This window comes from Emiliania huxleyi (assembly GCF_000372725.1).
Source record: "Emiliania huxleyi CCMP1516 unplaced genomic scaffold EMIHUscaffold_59, whole genome shotgun sequence".
Taxonomy (NCBI): domain Eukaryota; phylum Haptophyta; order Isochrysidales; family Noelaerhabdaceae; genus Emiliania; species Emiliania huxleyi.
In genome coordinates, this window is record NW_005197576.1 from 566061 (window position 1) to 586924 (window position 20864).

Sequence of the window (20864 nt, forward strand, 5' to 3'; positions counted from 1 at the left end):
TCGGTGTTCTTACAACCATCGGGTCGCCTGGGCGCATGCCTGGCGGCACGTTGACGAGCATCAGCTGCATACCAGCCGCGCTCATCGCCGCCTCCTGCTGATCCGCTGTCACCGTGATGAGGTGGTCCCGAAAGACCTCGACGCACTCAGTGTGGTACTCAGTGGTACGCCTCTCCATGGCGTACTGCAGCGCAGTCTTGCCCTCCGCACACCGCAGATTTAAGTTCGCCCCCGCCCGTAGCAGGCGAGACGCAACCAAGTGCTGGTTGCCGAGGGCGGCGGCCATCAGAGCGGTGGTTTGACCCCTGTTCTCCTGCCGGTCCATATCGGCGCCGCATTCCAGCAGTGTGGCGACGAGCTGCTCGTGGCCACCACCGGCGGCGGCTGTCAGCAGCGTGACGCCGTCATGGCATGAGTCAATCTGTCCGCCGCTGTCAAGCCAAGCCCGCACGGCCGCCTCGTCACCCTGCCCAGCGGCCGCCAACGCCGCCTCGAGCCCTCGCATGCAGAGTGTGCGCGCCCCGCGCCGCGCCTCGCCGCTACGTTGGCTGCGTCGCGCACTCACAATGCCGCGCGGCGCGAATACAGTTCTGGGCGTACGCGCAACACGCAAAAGCATCTAAAAGCGAAATGACGTCGCGAAGTTTAAGTTTCCAAAAGGGGGAGCCGTTGCGGCGCCGCACGGTTGGGGAGGTTGCACACTCGCGTGGGACGACGGACGAGATTGGGGCGCAATTGAAGGCGCTGGCCCCGAAGCGCAATCAACTTGGGTCGGTGCGTTCCTCACACAAAAACACAACCCCGGACCCAAGACGCACAAGCTCAGACAGTCGAGAAAGGGATGTGTTCCTCACCCCTTTTAGATTAGGTTAAGGTAGGCAGGTGAAGAACAGCCAGGCTCGGACTGGACACCAACGCGACAACAAACACTCTCTCTCCCCAACGCGGCCTTCGAAGGGTTATTTCCCGCTCGTCCCGGCTGGCAGTTTGCGGCACACCTTCGGTACAGGGCCTCTCCGATCGCCCTCCGTTGCGCCCTCCCTCCCCGCCCGACGCTCCCCCCCCCCCGCCACACGTCTCGCTCCGCCTCTCGGCAGGTTCCGTGCTCGCGGCGACAGGCTCCGCTCGGGACAGACGCGATGGCGCAGCAACAGCTCGTGCAGCAGCCGCCGACACAGGCTGGCGGCGATGCGCTGATGGGCGACGGCCAGACGCAGGCGCCCGGCGCGTGGCAGCAGCTTGAGCAGCTCGAGGGCTCTGGCATCAACGCCGCCGATCTCAAGAAGCTCAAGGAGAAGGGCTTCCACACCGTCGAGGCGGTCGCGCACGCGACGCGCAAGGAGCTCGGCGAGATCAAGGGGATATCGGACCAGAAGGTGGACAAGCTGCTGGCGGCCGCGCACAAGATGGTCGACATGGGCTTCTCCTCCGCAACAGAAATCTACCAGCAGCGTCAGGAGACCCTCCACCTCACGACCGGCTCCAAGGCGCGCCGCCCCCGCTGCTCGCCATCGCCGCCCGCCCCGCCGCCCTCCGCCCTCCCTCGCCGTCGACTCGTCGCGTCATCCCCCGTCGCCTCGCAGGACCTCGACGACCTGCTGCGCGGCGGCATCGAGACGGGATCCATCACCGAAATCTTTGGTGCGTCGGAGGGGCCTGGCGCAGAGCGCCCCGTCGCGGGGCGCAGCCTCACACGCGGCGCCGCCCGCCCTGGCAGGCGAGTTTCGGACCGGCAAGACGCAGCTGTGCCACACCCTCTGCGTCACCACGCAGCTGCCTCTCGAGCAGGCGAGGCCAGGATGGGCCGAACACTTCCCGGACACTTCCCAGACACTTCCCGGACACTTCCCCGCAAAACTGTGGGTCGGCGGCTCGCCCCGTTGCAGCCCTGCCCGACAGCCCGCCCTCCGCACCCCCAACCTAGGGCGGCGCCGAGGGAAAGGCCATGTACATCGACACCGAGGGCACCTTCCGCCCCGAGCGGCTCTGCGAGATCGCGGAGAAGTACGGCCTCGACGGCGCGCACAGCCCCCGCCGCCGTCTCTGCCGCCGCCGCCGCCGCCGCTGCCGCCGCCGCCGCCGCTGCCTCCGCCTCCGCTGCCGGCCTCCGCCGCCGCCGCCGCACGGCGGGGCCGCCTCAGATCGCCGCCCCCGCAGGTGCCGACGTGCTCGACAACGTGGCGTACGCGCGCGCGTACAACTCGGTGCGAGCCAGCTGCCGCTCCTCGCTGAGTCTGAGAGACGAGAGAGTCATTCACGGCTGAGGAGGTAGGAGCACCAGCTGCAGCTCCTCGCCGAGGCGGCGGGCATGATGTCCGACACGCGGTTCGGGCTCATCATCATCGACTCGGTGAGAAGCAGCACAGAATCAGCACAGATGAGTCGAGTGCAGCACAGACGCAGCACAGATGAGTCGAGATGCAGCCGAGAGGCAGCCGAGAGGCAGCCGAGAGGCAGCCGAGAGGCAGCCGAGAGGCAGCCGAGAGGCAGCCGAGAGGCAGCCGAGAGGCAGCCGAGAGGCAGCCGAGAGGCAGCCGAGAGGCAGCCGAGAGGCAGCCGAGAGGCAGCCGAGAGGCAGCCGAGAGGCAGCCGAGAGGCAGCCGGGACGTAGTTGCGCCGGTCTCGGCTCATCATCATCGACCCGGCGGCTGGTCACCGTGCCACCAGCCTCTGACTGACACACGTCCGCCACACGCCCGTGACACTTGCACGCCGTGCCCTCGGAGGCGACCGGTCTGTACCGCACCGACTACTCCGGCCGCGGCGAGCTCTCGGCGAGGCAGATGCACCTGGCAAAGTTCCTGCGCGCCCTCTCCAACTTGGCCGCCCAGTTCGGCGTCGCGTGCGTCATCACCAACCAGGCGGGCGCTCCGCCTGGCGCCCGGAGGCGCGCGCCGCATGGCCCTGTCGCTGACGCGGTGTGGAGGCGCCGGCTCGCAGGTGGTGGCGCAGGTGGACGGCGGCGCCTCGTTCGGCGACAACAAGAAGCCGATCGGAGGCAACATCATCGCGCACGCGTCGACGACCCGGCTCTACTTCCGCAAGGGCCGCGGCGAGAACCGAGTCTGCAAGGTGTACGACTCGCCCTGCCTGCCCGAGGGCGAGGCGACCTTCGCCATCCACGGGGCCGGCATCGGGGACGCGGCCGAGTGAGGCGAGTGAGCCGAGTGAGCCGCCTCGCGCGGGGCCCGAGGGGGCGGGGGGGGGGGGGGGGGCTCCTGCAGGCCCCCGAACCGGGGAGGGGAAAGGGACCACCCTTCTACCATTGGACCCAGGGCAGGGGAAGCTCATGCGGAGGCCCAAACCCCCAGGTATCGTGGGGCATGGAATACTGGTCGGGGCGCTCCCGCCCCGGCCACTGCAGAGGCCGAGCCGCCCGCCGTGAAGCAGCTCGCCTACCAGACACCCAAATCTCGGCGTGCAGACTGCGGCGCGGCCCGCGCGACTCTGGCGTGAGCTCGGCCCCTGTCGTGTTTCGTGGGCGAGTGCTCCGCGAAGGAGGGCGTGCGCGCGATGTGGGCCGCACACACACTGATCTCTCACTGCTGTGGAGACTGGCGTGTGTGTGCGGCAGCGGGGGCCGCTCGTGTTGAGAGTGGCACAGAGTGTCTACAGTCTGAACTACCGTACAGTGAGTGGCTGGAGGCTGCCCACCACATGTACATGTGTGTGAGAAGCAGAGCGGCTGCAGTCTGCACGCACACACGTATACGTTTGTGAATTTCCTGCCGGGTACATCGAGCTCTCTCTACTGTCTGTACCGACGTCTACCCTCTACTTCGTTTTTGCGACAAGGAACACATCTATATATGTTCACACCAGAGTGCAGAGACGAGAGACGAGAGAGACCTCACGTCTCACGCTGGATGTGGATCACCCCCCGACGACCCGTTCACCCATCCTCTCGCTCTCCCCTCTCCGCCCTCTTACACACGAAAACAGCGTCGTCCAGCACGAATGGGCGATTCGCGGTCCCGAGCAGGCTCAGGCCCTGCGAGAGGTACGGGGCCCGCACGAGCCTCAGCACTCGCAGCCCGCTCCGCTCGAGGGCGATGCAAGCCTCACCAGCCGCCTCCTCCCAGCTGCTCGCGCGAATGGGGAGCGGAACAACGTCTCGCGGAGCGCCGGCCGCCTCGCCCGCCGGCGCGGGCGCGTTGATCGCGGCGTGGTGCGAGACGGCGTGCCGCAGCGGCAGCGGCAGGGCAACCACGAGCCGGCCGCCAGGTGCGAGGAGCGAGGAGAGCGCGGCGAGGAAGGCGTCAACGTCCGGCACTCGGTCGAGCACGTTGAGCGCAAAGACGGCGTCGTAGCCGCAGGTGGGGAGCCCGGCGCTGGCCAGCGCGTGCGCGTCGGCAGGGTCGTGGGCCACTGCGGTCGGGATGCCTCGGGCGCGCAGCCGCCACGCCAGCCACTCGGACACCTCCGTCGCATGAATAGCCTCAAAGAGCGGCGCGATGCGCTCGGTGATGGAGCCGCACCCGGCGCCCACATCAAGGGCGCGGCCGCCACAGGCTCCCTCGCCGAGCAGCGCCCGCCACATTGGCGTGCTCAGCAGGTGCATCTCTGGTGCATCGAGGAGCGCTTGCCGGTCGTACTGCGAAAAGCCGGCGAGGCGGAGCAGCCCAGACGCGAGAGCGTGCACAATGGTGCGGTCGCGCGCTGCGGCGCACGCGCGCGATTCGTCATCCAGCTCGAGCGGCGTCAGGTTGGCGCTAGGGCAGGCGCTGGCGACGGCATCGCGAGAGAAGCTGTACCGCCACTCGAGCGCGCTGGCGGCGGAGTACTCAGCGGGCAGCGGGTCGCTGAGCGCGCTCCGTCTCCGCGTCTCGACGCATACGACCGCCGCGAGGCCGGACGCACAGGCGAGCTGGTAGCGCCGGTGCATCAATTGGCGAAACAAACCCTAGAGGCCCAAGTTTGGGCCTATTCTGTCCCGCGTCCCCGCGTTGGTGTCGTACTTTTAGCTTACTGGGAGAAAAGAGAGAGGGGGTTGTCTCTTGGTGTCCAGTCCGAGCCTGACTGTTCTTCATACACACACGTTGCAAATAGCGTGTTATATAGGGAGAAAGTGGTCGCGCTCTGTAGGATTTTACCGTCAAGCTACGTAATTACAAACACCGCGGCACCGTCACCCTCGGCCGGGGATCCCCTCTCCCCTCGACCCCAGCAGCGCGGCAAAGCTGCCGCCCACCCTCGCCGCGAGTTCTGCTGGCGGCCCCTCCTCGGCGACGGCGCCCGCGTCCATGAGCAGCACGCGGTCCAAGTCGAGGATCGTCTCGAGGCGATGGGCGATGACGAGCATCGTCGCGCGCCGCTCGCGAAGCACGCCTTGAACGACGCCGTCTGTCTCTGCGTCGATGGACGAGGTCGCCTCGTCGCAGACGAGCACCTTGGCGCCGCGCAGAATCGCGCGCGCCAGACAGATGAGCTGGCGCTGCCCGGCGCTCCAGTTGTCGCCGCCCTCGCCGACCGCCTCCTTGAGCTTCTCGGCCGCGTCGTCCGCCTCGGCGCACAGCCTCACCCGCCGCAGGGCGCGCGTGAGCGCCTCGTCGGTGCACGCCCTCGCCGGGTCGAGGTTGTAGCGGAGGTCGCCCGAAAACATGACGGCGTCCTGCATCACGACGGCGATACCCGCGCGCAGTCTGGCCAGCGGCACGCTGCGCACGTCGACGCCGTCCACCGAGATGGCGCCGTTCTCTACCTCGACGAGCCGCAGCAGCGCAGACACGAGCGAGCTCTTGCCCGAGCCCGACCGGCCGACGACGCCGAGCCGCTCGCCAGCCTCGACGGAGAAGGACACGCCGCGCAGCGCCGGCGGCAGCTCCGGTCGGTAGCGCAGCGTCACGTCAACAAAGGCGAGTCGCCCTGCGTCGGGCCACGCGTCGCAGAGCGGTGCAGGCTCGACGTTATGCACACGCGCGGACCGCCTGTTTGTGCGGCGGCGCAACGACACGGCCGCGCCGCCGCCGCCGCCACCCGTGATCCGCATCCGGCACGGCTCCTCCTGCGGCGTCTCCTCGCAGTACTGTAGGTTCCGCTCGACGGAGACGAGGTCGATCTCAAGGCGCAGCACGACCTGCAGCGCGCCTTGCAGCGCGTAGGCGATGCCGAGGCCGTAAGAGAGCGCGAGCCCGATGAGCCCGCCGCTCGACGACGACGAGCCGCCGCCGCCGCCGCCGCCGCCGCCTTCGCCAGGGCTGTCGAACATGCCGACGCCACCGCTTCCGCTCTCCCCGGGCCCGTCGCCACCGCCCTCCGTGGCGCGAGCGGCGACGGCGAAGGCTACAACGAGAGCGACCATGCACGAGCCGAGCAGCTGCACCGACAGGTCGAGCCATCGCTGCACGGCGCCGCGGCTGAAGCGCGCTCGCTCAGCACGCAGCAGCGCCGAGCGGTATCGCCGCTCGTGCAGCGACGTGAGTCGCGCGGCACGGATGAGCGGCGCGCCATGCAGCGCCTCGGTGAAGAGCTGGAAGAGGGGCGAGTTGCGCACTGCGACGAGCCGCTCGAGCTCGCGGCCGGCGGGGCGATAGGCTCGTCCAATTTGCACAAAGAGCAAGAGGAGCGGCAGCGCGGCGAGCGCAAACGTGCGCGTGACGAGCACGAGCACGCCGAGCATCGACAGGAGCTCGAGGAGCTGAAGCACCGAGTGGAAGAGCGTCCAGCCTACCTGCTCGTCGATGGTGTTTGTATCCCGCGTGAAGCGGTTGAGGATGCGCCCAACTGCCGTCGCGTCGAAGAAGGCCTGCCGTGCGCCGAGCACCGCATCGAGCAGCTGCGCGTGCAGCGCGCCGCTCGCGCGCCAGCTGGTGTGCGCCGCGAGGAGGAGGATCAGCATCGTCGTGCCGGCCGAGCCGAGGGAGAGCCCGAGGTACAGGTAGAGCGGCTGCAGCTCCTCCACGCGCGATCGAGGGCTGCCGGCGCCCGCCGCATCGTCCGCCTCGCCGCTCGACCACAAGCCGAGCCACAGGTCGGCACCGCGCTCGAGCGCCGCCTGCACGAGGAAGCAGAGCACGAAAGGGACCGCCGCCAGCGCGCCGCCCGAGCCCTTGATATAATGGCCCAACACGGCGCACTTGACGGCGCCCGACGCGCGCTCCTCCTCGTCCTCCTCCCTCTCATCCTCAGCGCCCGCGATGGCGCTGGCGTCCTCTTCGTCGCCCGCAAGCTCCACCTGCTTCAGCCGCACTCCACCGCCTCCGCAGCGGCTCTTTCTTTTTAGGCCTCTCAGTTCACGACTGAATCGTGAACCGTGAACCGTGAACCAACTAGCCCCCGCCCCGAGTCCGTGAACCCTGAACCGCGAACCGACCAGACCCCGCCCCGAGTCCGTGAACCGCGAACCGTGAACGAGCCGTGAACCGCGAACTGGTTCATGAACCGGGTTCACGGTTCACCCCGCGAACTGAGAGGCCTGGACGCGGCACAAACGGGGTACACCAAAAGGCACGGGCAATTCGCGTGTCTTCCGGTTTTGGATTTCTTTTTTGGAAATTCCACTGGAACTTTCCGTCAAGGCTACTTTCCCTCTCCCAGGCTCGGCCACTGTATGCTCTCTGTCCTCCGAGCACCGGCCCCGCTCGCCTCGATCTCTCGCGCCGCTATCCGTCCCGTCATGACTGCCGCTGCCGCCGCCATGACTGAGGAGGAGAGCTTCCTATTCGACCTCAACGGCTTCCTGGTCGTTCGAGGCGTCTTCACCGCCGAAGAGGTTGCAGCAGCCAACGCAGCCGTGGATGCGCACGCCGCAGAGGAGCTCAAGGCCCGTGGTGCCGCGGCGCTGCGCAACGCCAAGAGCGGCACGCCGATGGCGGCGAGCGGACCACGGATGGATATGGGCGGCATGCTCTGGTGGCAGGCAGATCAGTCGAAGCTCTTTCGCGACATGCTCACACACCCGAGGCTAGTCCCGTACTACCGGGCCCTATGCGGGGAGGGGTACCGGATGGACCACCAGCCGCTCCTCGTCGCGCAGGGGCCCGACTCGGAGGGCTTCAAGTTGCACGGCGGCCCCATCTCGGGCGCAGACGGCGTGCCTCAGGTGCAGCACTGATACCTCCCGTTCTCAGATTGCACACCTCACCCTCGCACCCTCATCCTCGCGCCCTCGCGCCCTCGCGCCCTCAGGGCGTCTTCAACCCGGAGTTGCAGTACCGCTGCGTGCACGGGCAGCTGTGGACGTCGCTGCTGGCCGCCTCGGTGCAGCTCTGCGACCACCAGCCGGGCGACGGCGGCTTCTGCATCGTGCGAGGCTCGCACAAGCTCAACCTGCCCGTGCCGACCGACTTTGCGGACGGGGTGGGCTCGGCCTTTGCCGAGCACATCCACCACCCAGCCACCCGGGCAGGGGACGTCGTCCTCTGGTCGGAGGCGACGGTGCACGGCGCGACCCCGTGGCGCGCGGAGCGCGAGCGGCGCGTCGCGATCTACCGCTTCGCGCCTCCGAACATGGGCTACGGCCGTGGCTACCTCGACATCCCTCCCGGCGCGATGGAGGGCCTCACGCCCCTGCAGCGCGCCGTGCTCGAGCCGCCGTACGCCACCCGCCTCGAGCGGCCGCTCGTCACGGCCAGCGCGGCGGCGGAGGAGGACGGGGCCACGGAGGCGGTGCGGCACCTTAGGTCGGAGGCGAAGAAGGAGCACGACCGGCAGACGCTGGGCACGGCGTACTTCTGACGGACGCTGCGACGATTGTGTCCCGTGTCTGTGGCCGGCTGGGCGCCCCGGCGCGCCGATCCGCGCACAAGGAGCGAGCAGCAGCAGCGCGCGCGCGCGCGCAAGCCGCGCGCAACGCAGCGATTTCATTGATTCAATGCAGGTCGCAGCCGGGTCGCGGGTGTGCCGTCAAGTCTCAGTGGGGTCGTTCCCTCCGTACACAAAGTCTCTGCCGCGCCCGGTTTTACGTGCGACGTCATCACACATAGAGACCGCGTACGAAACACACAGTGTCGACACACACAGTGTCGAGAGACGTTGCTTCGTTGGTCTGCGTGGTCCGTCCGTGGTCAAGTTGGGTGGAGGGGCGCCGCAAACAGCTGTAGGAGCAGCGGGGCAGCGAGCTCTCTCCCCGTCACCCAATCCTTGTCGACCGTCTCGCTGCGGACGCAGCGCAGCGCCGTTGCGGCCTCGACGGCGGCGACAAAGCCAGCGACGCCCTGGCGCGCGCCCTCCGACCGGCACCCGTCGCCGTCGTGCACAAAGAGCGCCCTCGCGTGGGGGCCCTCCAGCAGCCGCTCCGCCGTCGCCGCGAGCCGGTCCGGCGACACGAAGCCGTAGACGAGATCGGCGGCGAGGAGGAGGTCGAACCGGCCTTCCGCCGCCGCCTCGCTCGCCTCGCTCGCCTCGGCGTCGAGGTGCGCCACGCGCACATTCGGGAGGAAGTTCCTCGCCGCGTTCCGCTTGGCGAGCCGGAGGGCGGCGGGGTCGACGTCTGTCAGGGTCACCTCTCTCGCTCCGAGTGCCGCGGCCGCTAGGCCTGCCGCAGCGGTGCCGCACCCGAGCTCGAGAACGCGGCTGCCCGTCAGGTCCAGCCCGGCCCAGTGCGTCTCGCACGCCCACGCGCACAGCTGCGAGGCGCGCCAGAGCCGCGTGCCCGTGCCGGCGCCCCGAGGCCGGCACCACAGCAGAAGCGCCGACTCTCGCACTGCGAGGCGAAGCGTGTGCTCTCCCTGGCCAGACAGACTGGAGATGAGCTCCGAGAGGGCGGCGGCCAGCCCGGAGGCATCGTCCGCGTCGTGAACAACGGCCTGCTGCAGGCGCGGAATGAGCGACGACGCGCAGATGCCCGCTCGCTCTGCTGCTGCGAGCGCTTCTGGCTGCTCGAGCAGTGCCATCGCGGCCGCCGCCGCCCTAAGCCGGTCGACGAGCTGCTGGTCGCACGGCTGGCCGCGCAGGCTAGCGAGCAGGCCGACGAGCTCCTCGTCGGTCGACGTCGTGTCGGGACTCGCGCGTTTCAATATGCGACCGCGCACCCCCAGGAGCTGCGCGCCCGGCCATGCAGCGGCTATGCTTGCTTCGCTTGCTGAGCGAGTCCAACCCGCGGGGCCGGTGAGGGTGGCTGGAAGTATTCAGTGGCTAATTCAGTCCGCCCATAGGGGTGGTTGAGGGGTTGAGGGTTGAGGCCCCCCCTCAACCATCTGGTTGACGGTTGAGACCCCCCGTCAACCCTTTAGTTGGGGGTTGAGGCCTCCGGGGCCTATTCACAGGCTCGCGCGTGATCACAAGTGTCTCTCCGTAGGACCGAGTGACTTCGAGAAGTCACTCTCTTCAAAGCGTTCACACGAGGCATCGCGACCGTTTCTTGCGCCGATCTTTGATCAAAATCAAGGACCCGTGACGAAAAACGGACACACACCAAGCGCTAAGCGTGATGACGTGAGTTCGAATTCGGAGGTGCATCTGAGCAAAATTGGGCCCGCTCAAGATGTGAAAAAAAATTATAAGGGTCAAGGTGCCGATTCGATCCGGAGGCCACTCGATCCTCGAGCGGCGGGCGGCTCGGGTTGGCATCGTAGATGATGGACTGGAGATGGTGCCCACTCAACGTCCGATGATATGGCCAAAAATAATAAATAAAAATAACACATTAAAAACCGAGGGAATTCACCACACACACCGACGCCCGAAGTGCCAAGAAGGACGTCACCAGCACGAAACCTCAGAAGGCCAGTGGCGTCGAGAGAACATTCCCTCGAGAGCAAAAAAAGAAAGCACAACCAAACCTCCTTCCCAGGTTACCCCCGCCAAATGCCGCCGTTCTCGGGGCATGCTATCCTGTGTAAGCAGGGCAGGTGGGGGAGGGGGGCACTCCCACGGACGTATGTATCCGTGGTGACTGTCTCTAGCGTCGGAGGCAAGGGCGAAGCTAAGAATATTTAATTTTTGATCAAAATCAAGGCTAACCAGCCTAGAGATGACCCCTAGACACTCACCTACCTTGCCGACAGCCCACTGCGTCCGTCTGAAGCACCTCAAGTACGCCGGTGAGACGCCCGAAACGGGGTGACTTCTAAAAGTCACTCCGCATGTGGGCCGCCCTCGCGGTCGTCTGACGCGCCCTCCGGCCGCCGCACACTCGCCACTCACCCCGTCTCACCTCTAGATGATGCGGCGGCGCGCACGGGGCACTGCGGCTGCCGGCGCCGCGGCGGCCGGCGCCGCCGCTGCCGGCGCAGGCGCAGGCTCAGGTCGCCGGTACGGCGATGAACGATCGCCGCGTCGCGGCGGGGGGGTGCTGCTGTGCCCGATGCGACGGCTCCTCTTCGAGCAGGTGCTTGGCAAAGCCGGTGAGGGTCGCCAGCTTTTGTCCCGACCGGGCTGCAGATCGCGTAGCCAACCTGGCTCGGGTCCGGGAAGCACTGTGTGCAGTGGTAGGACCGCATGTACCCGCACTGATGCTTCTTGCTTGAACACGAGCACAATAAACACGAGCACAGACGCCGTGTCACCTAGGGCTGTCCGCCTCAAACGTCGCACGGCGCCTCGAATTCGCGCAGACCAATGTAGTCGATGCCGGAGCGTGCGCATTGGTATTGAGAGTCTGAGGTAGGCGGCGGCGCGCAGTAAGCGCAGTAACGCATGCATTCGATTTGGATACCGGCGCTTGCGTGGGAGCGCAGACAGCGTCGGCCGCGGTGTGCCAGCGAATGTGGTGGTCCTCTTGTCCACTGCGTCCGAGCCGAACCAGCTGTCCACACGAGAAGCGGCGGCGCGTGGAAGAGCCACGACGAGGTCGACCGCCTCGACCAGTCAGCCTCCGGCACAGCATTGGGTGCCTGCATGTCGCCGGATTGCGTCGCTTGTGTCATCGCGTAGCGGTGCGGAGGCAGCGCCGTATATCGCCTCTTGCCCGCGGGGACGAGCGCTCAGCGCAATCGTCTCGAGGAAGGAGAAAACAATTTTATGACGAAGTTTTCCAAGTGAACGCCGCCAAGCTGCTCTAAGAGCCTCTCCCGTCGCGGCCCGACTGGGGCCGAGTCCGCGGGGGCTCGCCAGGGGCTCGCACGGTGCACGGGCCGACGCTAGAGCACGTACTGTGCGCGCGGGGGCGAGTGACTTCGAGAAGTCACTAAGTGACTTCTTGAAGTCACTCCTACAGATAGACACAAGATAAATTGGAACAGCCGTGCCGCCAGAAAAAAGGTTCGCCTGCGGCGCGCTCTTGCGCTCCTCGTACTTCGAGCGCAATCCATAAGTAGAAGACGCTCACTGTCGCCATTCAGGCGCCTGATCTTTCAGCAAAGCGATGGCCTACCAGGTACGAGTTCAGATGCGCGCCCGGCAGAAGACGCTTGTGATGCCGCATGCAGTGGAATGCGCACAGAGAACGGACGGCAAGAGAAGGCAAGGGAAGGAAGAGAAACGGCTGGTGAAGCTCAGCTCACGGCGTAGTATCGCGTAAGCAACCGCGGTCACTAACCATCCACGGCAAGAGTCACGGTGAATGCTGCCGCATAAAAGCAACAGAGTCGCGGTTGGCGCGATGATCGTTAACGACTTGACGTTGCACACGGCCATAGACGCAGATCTGTTTGGCGAGCCTCAAGCAGCGGAAGCAGGCGCGAGAAATTAATGTCAATCCTGAGATCTCAATTTGGGCGCTAGTTTCGATTCCTGGTACATCACGACGACTTGGGTCTCATGTAGCTCGATGGCTCTCGACGGCTCTTTCTGGTTGGATGCATCAGACAGTGCTATCAGTCAACAACACAATGCCGAGAGCAGGGCGGCCTTCGAGCAGGGCGGCCTTTGAGGCAACTAAGTTCCTGCTGCATTTTGCCACTCAACTTACAACTTGATGGCGGGCGGACGTGTCGAGCATGGAAGGCGGCCATTGCTCAAACCTGTTCGAGTTGGCCTCCGGGAACAAGGGTGCGTGGCCGGCGCGGTGTCTGTTTCACGACACGTGGCACGTGCAATAAGGGCAACGCCATCAAAATCGCGAACATGGGCCGACATGCCTCCGACATTTCTCAGGGCTCGGACGGAAGCCTTGCAGACAGCCAGACCGCTCTGCGCGGTCGGACCGACTTTTTCAGACTTTACTATTCTGGATACTGAGGGTATGTGCTGCTAGATCTCACTGAGCTGAGCTCGTATCTGCCTTTGGTAAGCACTTTTGAGTTCGGTAATGTCTCCGGAGACGGAGGGCCGCGTCCGCGGACGACCATGACGTCGGCCGGGACCCCCCCCGTGCGGGGGCCTTCGATGGCTGTCAGCGCTCCTCTTTGCATCACACCTCCCATTCACGCACGTAGCTGAAGCAAGTACTCGTAAAAACGGCGCGTCAAATGCAGCATCCAGGCGTCTAAAGAAGACGACATGAATGGTTCACAGAGAATGTGTGTTCAGACCTTTGCGCGGGGGGTGTGAACAGCCATTCCGCGTGGTTGAGGGGTTGAAGGGGTCTGTCAACCACTTGGTTGAGGGTTGAGGCCTCTGTCAACCACGTGGTTGACAGTTGAGGCAATCGGCCTCAACCACCGCTATGAGTAGACTTCAGGGAGGGGGGGGTAGGCCTCGCGGGAAAGGAAGAAAAACTTGCTTCGGCAAAGCCAGATCAGAGTAGAGTGTCGGCAACACCCGCGCAGGTGGGGGTCTACTCTGATGATCCGGCTCGCTCTGGTGCTGCTATCCGTACCGTTCGCATCGACGACGGAGTCCTCCAAGGCGATCAAGGACTGGCGGGCCAGCGGCACAGTGGCCCTGAAGGATTGGCGCGCGGGCGCGGTGCGGTTGATGGGCTATGTGGATGAAGGACTGGCGGTACCGAGCATGGCAGCCGCTCGCTGGCGGGAAAAGAAGGAGCAGCGAAGGAACGACTTCACGGTCAGTGACGTTGAGGATGACTGCACTATAACGACCAAGAAAGTCCAAGGCGGCACGCTCTGCATCTCGCCGCCGATGGACCTCCACGCTGCCCCAGTACCTCTTTCCAGCCTTCCGATTGAGTGGGCGCTGCGCATCCCGCCGGTAGCCAGCGCATAGGGAGCATCGCGAACGAAGCCTCACCGGCCAGCCGGCGGCAGCCGTCCAGGCTCCAGCCGACACCACATTAACCGGCAAAACGCTGTCGTTTGACGTTTCGTGCGAGAAGCCGCAAGAGATTGTCCCAGTCGCGGGGCCAACACGGATGTCCGGCGCACAGAAGATCTCGTCGCGGTGCTATGAATGATATCACACATTGAGATGAGTAGACTGAAGAGCGAAGCGCGTGACACACCACGGCACCGTGCACGGCTCGAGGTGCGGGCCACAGCCCACACGATGAGAGTGGCGCGGCGCAGAGCTGACACTGACTCGACTAGCGACTGGAATCAGTGAGACCCAGCGACACAGCGTCACACACACGCGACACGAGGACGGGGGCCGAGCTCTCAGGGGCCGCCTAGGGCCGCGGCAAGGCCGAGCTCCCAGCAGCGGTAGAGGGCGGGGAGGACATCCAGACCGCCGGCTCGCGCACAATCTCAGAGTTCTCCCGCTCCGCCCGCAGCGCAAACGCCGCCGCGACTCTGTCCTTGGTCGTCGCTCCTGTGGCTGCGGCCGCGGCCGCGGCCAGGCGTGGCCGAGGCGCGTCCAGCGGCGGTGGCGGCGCATCTGGCGGGTCCTCTGCTGGCGCCGCGGCGTTTCTGTCGGCGGCAAATGACTTCTTCTCCTCGAGGATGCGCGCGTGTCCCTGCTGCTGCAGCTCCTCGAGCGCCTCGAGCATTCCCATGCGCGAGCCAAAGATTGAAGCCACGATGCCGACGGCGCCCGGCACATGCCAGCGCCAGCCTCTCCACCGGGTGACGAGCTTGCTGCGCTCGACGCCACGGATGAGGACGTAACCGGCGAGGAATCCGCCGACGCCGTACAGCGCGGTGTTCTTGAAGGCGTACTGCAGGCACAGAATGGCACGGCTGAGGCTGTTGTCGGCGCGGCCGAGGTTTGCGCTGCCGTCGGCATGGATCTGCTGAGGCGTCATTTTGGTGGCAGTCAACGGCCGCGCGATCGACTCGCGGCTGTCGTCGACCGAGTAACTACCTCGCTCCGCGCCGATCGGGCGGCGAGGCGTTATTCGCGGGCTCTCGTCCTGCTCCATACCAAAGGAAAGTACCAGGAAGAAGAAGAAAAAGCTTCCGCTTCTTCTTCGCCTTCTTATCGTCCTTCCAAAATCCTGCTCGTGCAGGTGGGGACCCTGTCCTCCTCCCCCATCCCTCGTCTGGGTTTGTCTGTTTTGTTTGTTTCTTTCTTTCTTTTTCGCCTTCTTGACCAGCACCGGCGTCGGCTGCAGCGTCATGATCTTGAGCCACTCAGAGCCACACGTAGTCTCGTCCGTGTCTGCACTCGTAACTCGAGTAGATAGAGGCGCAGCAGTCTGCGCTAGCCTCACACGTCGCGTGCCCTGTCGCCTGTTGCTGTTCCTGCTGTTGTTTGTGCCCTTGGCACCGTGGGTGCGGGGGGGCGACAGGGGCCGGGCGTGGCCCTGAGTAGCGTTAGTGCCGTACACTTACTCGAGTCACTCGGGATTGTGCGGCAGCCCAGCTGGCTGAGTGTCTTGTGTGAGTTTGTCCGCCAGGCCGCCGTCCACGGCCGAGGGTGCGCGACCGCTCCCTTGCGCACATCCTCGCCTCCGTCGGTGAAGACCTCCTCCATGACGCCCATGGATGCGAGCTTCTCCACCACCGGCTCCACAAACACTGACAAAACAAGCCGGGGGGATCGATCAACAGTCCATGTGGAAAGAAAGAATTTTACAACAAAACTCCCTCGCACGACACTGGGAAAGAAAGAAAACAGGCACCGTTTTTCTCTTGAGAAGAAAGAGAAAGCGGATAGAAAACAAGAACACAACGCACTCTCTCACATGACAAGCGATCCCACGACAGCCGATTGTGGGGACTCTACATGATCCGTACGTGAAGGGTGGAGGGGCCCGCCCGCAGAGCTAGGCGGCGTGGGCGCCCCCCAAGAAAGAAAACGACGGACACCAAACAAGGGGTGGGAGAAGGACAGGCCAGGGTCCCCACCTGCACGAGCAGGATTTGAGAAGGAGACGATCAGGGACACAGGGGAACGGGAGTGGGGAGCGCATCGCGACACGGAGGGGGGCTGGGCAGGGTTCACCCACACACGACAGGGTCCCAGGGATTCCCCTCTCGTATAGGACAAAGTTGCACCCGGCGGCACGGGGGCAGGCGCGGGCCTCCTACTGGTTGCGCTCTCCTAGTTCTCCTGCTTCCGACAAGGGACAGCGACAGGCTCGCAGCGCGGTGCGGTGGACTCCTTTTTCTCTTAATAAATAAATAGAGCAGAAGACATCTCCTGGAGAGATGGGCGACGCACGAACCCGAGGCACAGCGCGCACCCCGCCCCGCTCGCAGGGCGTGACACTCCTTTTTCTCTTTTCACTGCGCGCGGTACGGCGGATTCTTTTCTCTTACTACCATTCCGACGACGCCTTCTGTGAGGAGGACGGCATCTGTGAGGGACGACGGCTTCTATTAGAAGCCGTCGCCTTTGTAGTGCCAGTCCCTACCCGGTGTCGTGCGAGAGACTTTCGGTCTTGGAGCACTTGGAGTGCAGTCGGCAACCGCACACCCAGGGCCGGGGAGCTAAGAAAGTCTTTTCTCTTTTTTCGGCGCCTGGCGCCGTGGATTCCTGTATATATATATATGGCAACTGTCTGCACTCCGCGTGCTGCCCGCACCGCCTCCGCCGCCGCCCTCACCTCTGTGCTCATGCAACCGGCCGCCGCAAAAAAGCTGGCGGAGCTGCAAGAGCTCACACGCCGTCAGGCCGAGCTCGTCGCGGCCATCCTCCAAGACTGCGATGGCGGAGGCGGGAGAGCAGAGCCGGACGAGGTGCGCCAGAGCCTCGACAGCGCACTGAGCGAGGAGCAAAAGCCCGTGGATGACGGGCAGGGCGGGTGCACCGCCGCTCCTGCTGCTGTGGCGGAGGCGGAGGAGGCGGAGGGGGAGTCGAACCTGCACCAAGTGCTGCGGAGGTGCTCTTCTCGTGCAGCTGTCTCAGCTGTCGCCGCCGCTCCCGAGTCGACGGCTGCGGCGGCAACCCGCTCGAAGGCGCCTCCTCCTCGGTCGCCTCGCACGCCGCCGCCGCGGGCAGCCTCGCGCGCCTTCTCGATTGCCTCGTGCGCGTGCTGCCTGCTGGCCGCGCCGTGGACAGTGTGGTCGCTCACGCTGGGGCAGCGCAGGGCCGAGGTCCTCGTCCCGCACTCGACGCCGCACGAGCTGTGGCGGCTGCTCGTCATGCTGGGCGTCGCCTTCGTGGCGGTGGTCGTGCCGCTCGAGATCGCCTTCGACGACCACTTCCACCCAAAGCTGCCGTGGGCGGTCGCCAACGTCGGCTTCGACGTGCTCTTCCTCGTCGAGGTGTACATCGCCATGCGCACGGGCTACTACCTCGACGGGATGGTCGTGCTCGAGCCCGCCGCCGTCCGCTCGCACTACCTGCACACGCGCTTCGCGCTCGACCTCTTCGTCGCCGCCCCCTTCGCCTGGTTCGTCGGAGGCGACACTTTCGACGGAGACAGCGACTACCACTCGGGCACGCCGGCGATCGTCCGCGTGCTGCGGCTGCTGCGGCTGGGCCGTGTGGTGCCGAAGCTGATCCGCAACGACCTCGCCAAGATCCGCCCCTCCACCTCGTGGCTCCACTCCCACGTCTCCCTCCCGCTCGAGCGGCGCTTCGGCCACGCGGCCGGCCGGGTCGCGCAGCTGTCGGCGCTGCTGCTGATTGCGTGCCACTGGAGCGGCTGCCTGTGGTGGCTGGTCGGCACGACGGGGTGCAATATCTACGACGACGACCCCGCCGCGTGCGATGACGGGTGGGGTCCGAGCTCCGAGCTGCAGGCCGCGGGACTGCGGGACAAGTACGCGGTCGCCTTCCTGTGGGGCGCCTCCCTCATGACCTGCCTCGTCCCCTTCGACGTCGAGCCGACCACCACCGGCCAGGTCGAGGCACAGCCGAGAGGTGGCCGAGAGGCGGCCGAGAGGCACAGCCGAGAGGCGGCCGAGAGGCACAGCCGAGAGGCACAGCCGAGAGGTGGCCGAGAGGCAGCTGAGAGGCACAGCCGAGAGGTGGCCGAGAGGCGGCCGAGAGGCACAGCCGAGAGGTTGGCCGAGGGTCGAGTAGTTCAGCTGTGCGCCGACGGCCCTCTCTCCCCCCCCCTCTCTCTCTCCGGCACAGGTCGCCCTCACCGTCGGAGGACTCTTCGTCGGCCTCTTCATCAACATTGTCACCATCGCCGCGGCGACCGCAGCCCTGCAGACGCTCGACGCCAAGCGCGGCCACGTCCTCAAGCGGCTCGAGCTCATCCAGAGCTTCCTCGCGCGCAGCGACGTGCCCGAGGGTCTGCAGCGGCAGGTGCTCGACTTCTTCACCTACCGGCTCTCCTCGTCGCAGCAGGCCATGCACGAGATCGGCTCCGACCTGGCCGGGCTCCCGCGCGAGCTCTCGCTGCGCCTGACGATGGCGCTCTACGGCGACCTCCTCCAGCACTGCCCCTTCTTCCGCCCGCTCTCCTCGTCGGCGGTGGTGGCGCTCGTGCAGCAGCTGCAGCCGATGGTCTGCATGCCCGGCCAGCTGCTCGTGGAGGTCCTCGGCCGGCGGGTGCGGGCGCGAGACCGCCCGAGCTTGCCCGAGATCACCCGAGATCGGCCGCGCGTGTAGGAGGGGCGGCCCGTCGACACGCTCTACCTCGTGCGGCGCGGCACGGTGCGCGTGTGGGTCAAGTGGGGCTTGCCCGAAGAGCGCACCCTCCTCGCCACCCTCGGCGACAACGACTTTTTCGGAGAGCGGGCACTCGAGGGCACCGACGGCCGCACGGCCTCCGCGCCGCCCGTCGCGCAAGCCACCGCCGAGTGCGCGACGTACTGCGACCTGCTCGTGCTGCCGCGCCACGTCTGCGAGGAGGTGCTCGCCGCAGAGCGACAGCGGGGTCGAGCGGGCCGCCACAGCCTAGGCCACAGCCAGCCAGCCGCGGTCCGGGCGAGCTGCGGAGGAGGCGGCTTGCGCCGCTCGTTGTCCACATCGCCACCCGTGTTGCTCGCGCAGCCGCCCCCGGATGCCACGGCGCTCTCGACGGCGCTCTCGGACGAGAGGTCCGCGCTGGAGAGCCTCGAGGCGCTACGCCGCGGGACCACGAGCCACGGCGCCCAGCCCCGCCCCCAGCGCGACAGCGACCCGTCGGGGCGGAGGTCGGGGTGGAGTCGCGTCCAGCCCCGCCCCACCGGCGAGCTCGAGCGCGCAATCGTGCAGGCGTCGCGCTCCCCCGCCCGCGCAGAGCACGTCCCCCCCGACGGTGCGGCGCCGCTCCCGCTCGTCCCCGCGCCGCCGCCGCCGCCGGCTGTCGAGTCACCGACGGCCCCGTCGCACGCCCGGCCGCGCCCGCGCGCGGAGGGCTACTCGAACCTCTCAGAGTGAGGCGCCGGGGGGCGTCGTGGGTCCGTGTGCAAACGAGCTTGCCTCTCGTGTGTCGCCGAGGAGGGGGACAAGTACACACCACCACGACGATTTGGGTCTCAACTCTCATGTAGCTCGACGGCTCTTCAAACGGCTCTTTCTGGGTGCACCCACTGGGTGAATCGTCAGACAGTGCTATCGCAGTGTCAGCTGGGGCTGGGATGGCTCTCGCGTCTCGGCGCTCCTCCGGGCTTATACGTTATAGCATCACACGGATAAGTGTGGCCATCTTATTCTTAAGTAGATGCGGCATGCGCCACGCTGCCCGCGGCGTTTCTCACTTTTTTTTCGGAACAGCCCCGCCCCTACGGGGTGTGGACCGTGAGTTGACCAGGGGTTGTGCGCCGGGCCCTCCTGCTCGGCTCCAGCGAGTAGACAAGTGTTACCATCAACAGAGGAGAAGGATCTGACCTCAGGGCTGATGTGACCAAGCGCTGGTAGCGTGGTTTCACCTCACACCCGAGTAATGGAAATCTCTGCGCAAGAACAGTAGATCGTTGGGGTAGAGTCAGTAGATTAAGACTGGAGATCCTAGCGGATCTCTCACACGGACACGCCCAAGTCTCGCCAGTAGATCCCTCCTGTCCGGTTCCCCATTCAAGACTAAAGAACGAAGATTGAGATTGTGGATTGCAGATCGCTGAGCAGCAACACGGGCCAAAATGTGGGAGATAGGAGATGGAGAATGCAGATTGTAGATCCTAGCGCCCAGCCATCCGCCCCAGATGTGAGATCGAAGATTGAAAATGGAGGTCGTAGATTGCTGCCGGCGGCGACAGTGGCCAAGTAGAAGATTGGAGATTGGAGATGAGAGATGGTCAGTGTGAATGAATCCAAATTGCATCTCCTTGAAGGTTTGAGCCCCCCTCCTCCCCCGGGCCCCCGAATCGAGATTGGAGATTGGAGATTGGAGATTGGAGATGGAGATCGGAGATCTGACTGAATCCGGCCTAAGATGACGACGTTGGGAGATTGGAGATTGAAGATGGAGATCGGAGATCTGACTGGATCCCCGGCCTAAGATGACGACGCTGTGGATTGGAGAGTATTGGAGGTGGGGAGGTCGGAGCCCACCCACCCCCTAGTGGTGTTGATAGATGTTTTATAGATTTTTGTTTTTTCCTGTGGTCTGTGCGCGGACGGCCCGGGGAGCCTGCGGCGCCATCTTAATCTGCGCTCCTCTTTATGGCCTGCGGCGCCTGGCTTGAGCTTGGAAGTGTAAACGAGTCCGCCAGGTGGGTCTGCAAACACGGAGCGCGCTGCGCGCGGGGTCTGCGGCCAACTAGTGTGCCAAGTCGGGCTGCTCTACGCTCATACGGCGCACCAGCGCTGCGCTACGCCCAGGCTCATGGACCGCTACAAGATAGAGCCCTTTGGCGTTGCCAACAATCTCTCTTCTCCCC

At 65.6% G+C, this 20864-nt stretch overlaps 6 protein-coding genes across 6 annotated transcripts; 2 read left to right on the forward strand and 4 right to left on the reverse strand.

Annotated features, from left to right (window-relative positions):
• Window positions 1–1196: 1196 nt before the first annotated feature.
• Window positions 1197–3153, forward strand: Rad51-1 (Rad51 DNA recombinase; the record flags this gene model as incomplete). The annotated part of the gene is made up of 7 exons (XM_005764593.1): window positions 1197–1641; window positions 1718–1863; window positions 1925–2039; window positions 2158–2204; window positions 2273–2350; window positions 2727–2906; window positions 2941–3153. 7 exons carry the CDS (start codon window positions 1197–1199, stop codon window positions 3151–3153), a joined length of 1224 nt encoding a protein of 407 aa, XP_005764650.1.
• Window positions 3154–3892: 739 nt separating this feature from the next.
• Window positions 3893–4885, reverse strand: EMIHUDRAFT_214016 (hypothetical protein; the record flags this gene model as incomplete). Its single annotated transcript, XM_005764564.1, has 2 exons — window positions 3893–4075; window positions 4208–4885. 2 exons carry the CDS (start codon window positions 4883–4885, stop codon window positions 3893–3895), a joined length of 861 nt encoding a protein of 286 aa, XP_005764621.1.
• A 318-nt stretch (window positions 4886–5203) lies between these two features.
• Window positions 5204–6124, reverse strand: EMIHUDRAFT_55673 (hypothetical protein; the record flags this gene model as incomplete). Its single annotated transcript, XM_005764565.1, has 2 exons — window positions 5204–5927; window positions 5997–6124. Coding segments are annotated over 2 exons (852 nt in total), but the record flags the coding sequence as incomplete, so codon positions are not given.
• A 1512-nt stretch (window positions 6125–7636) lies between these two features.
• Window positions 7637–8676, forward strand: EMIHUDRAFT_214018 (hypothetical protein; the record flags this gene model as incomplete). Its single annotated transcript, XM_005764566.1, has 2 exons — window positions 7637–8041; window positions 8128–8676. 2 exons carry the CDS (start codon window positions 7637–7639, stop codon window positions 8674–8676), a joined length of 954 nt encoding a protein of 317 aa, XP_005764623.1.
• Window positions 8677–9005: 329 nt separating this feature from the next.
• On the reverse strand, window positions 9006–9833 carry EMIHUDRAFT_214019 (hypothetical protein; the record flags this gene model as incomplete). Its single annotated transcript, XM_005764567.1, has 1 exon — window positions 9006–9833. One exon carries the CDS (start codon window positions 9831–9833, stop codon window positions 9006–9008), a length of 828 nt encoding a protein of 275 aa, XP_005764624.1.
• A 4553-nt stretch (window positions 9834–14386) lies between these two features.
• On the reverse strand, window positions 14387–15642 carry EMIHUDRAFT_104453 (hypothetical protein; the record flags this gene model as incomplete). The annotated part of the gene is made up of 2 exons (XM_005764568.1): window positions 14387–15154; window positions 15601–15642. The coding sequence occupies 2 exons, from the start codon at window positions 15640–15642 to the stop codon at window positions 14387–14389; spliced, it is 810 nt and encodes a 269-aa protein (XP_005764625.1).
• Between the last annotated feature and the right edge of the window lie 5222 nt (window positions 15643–20864).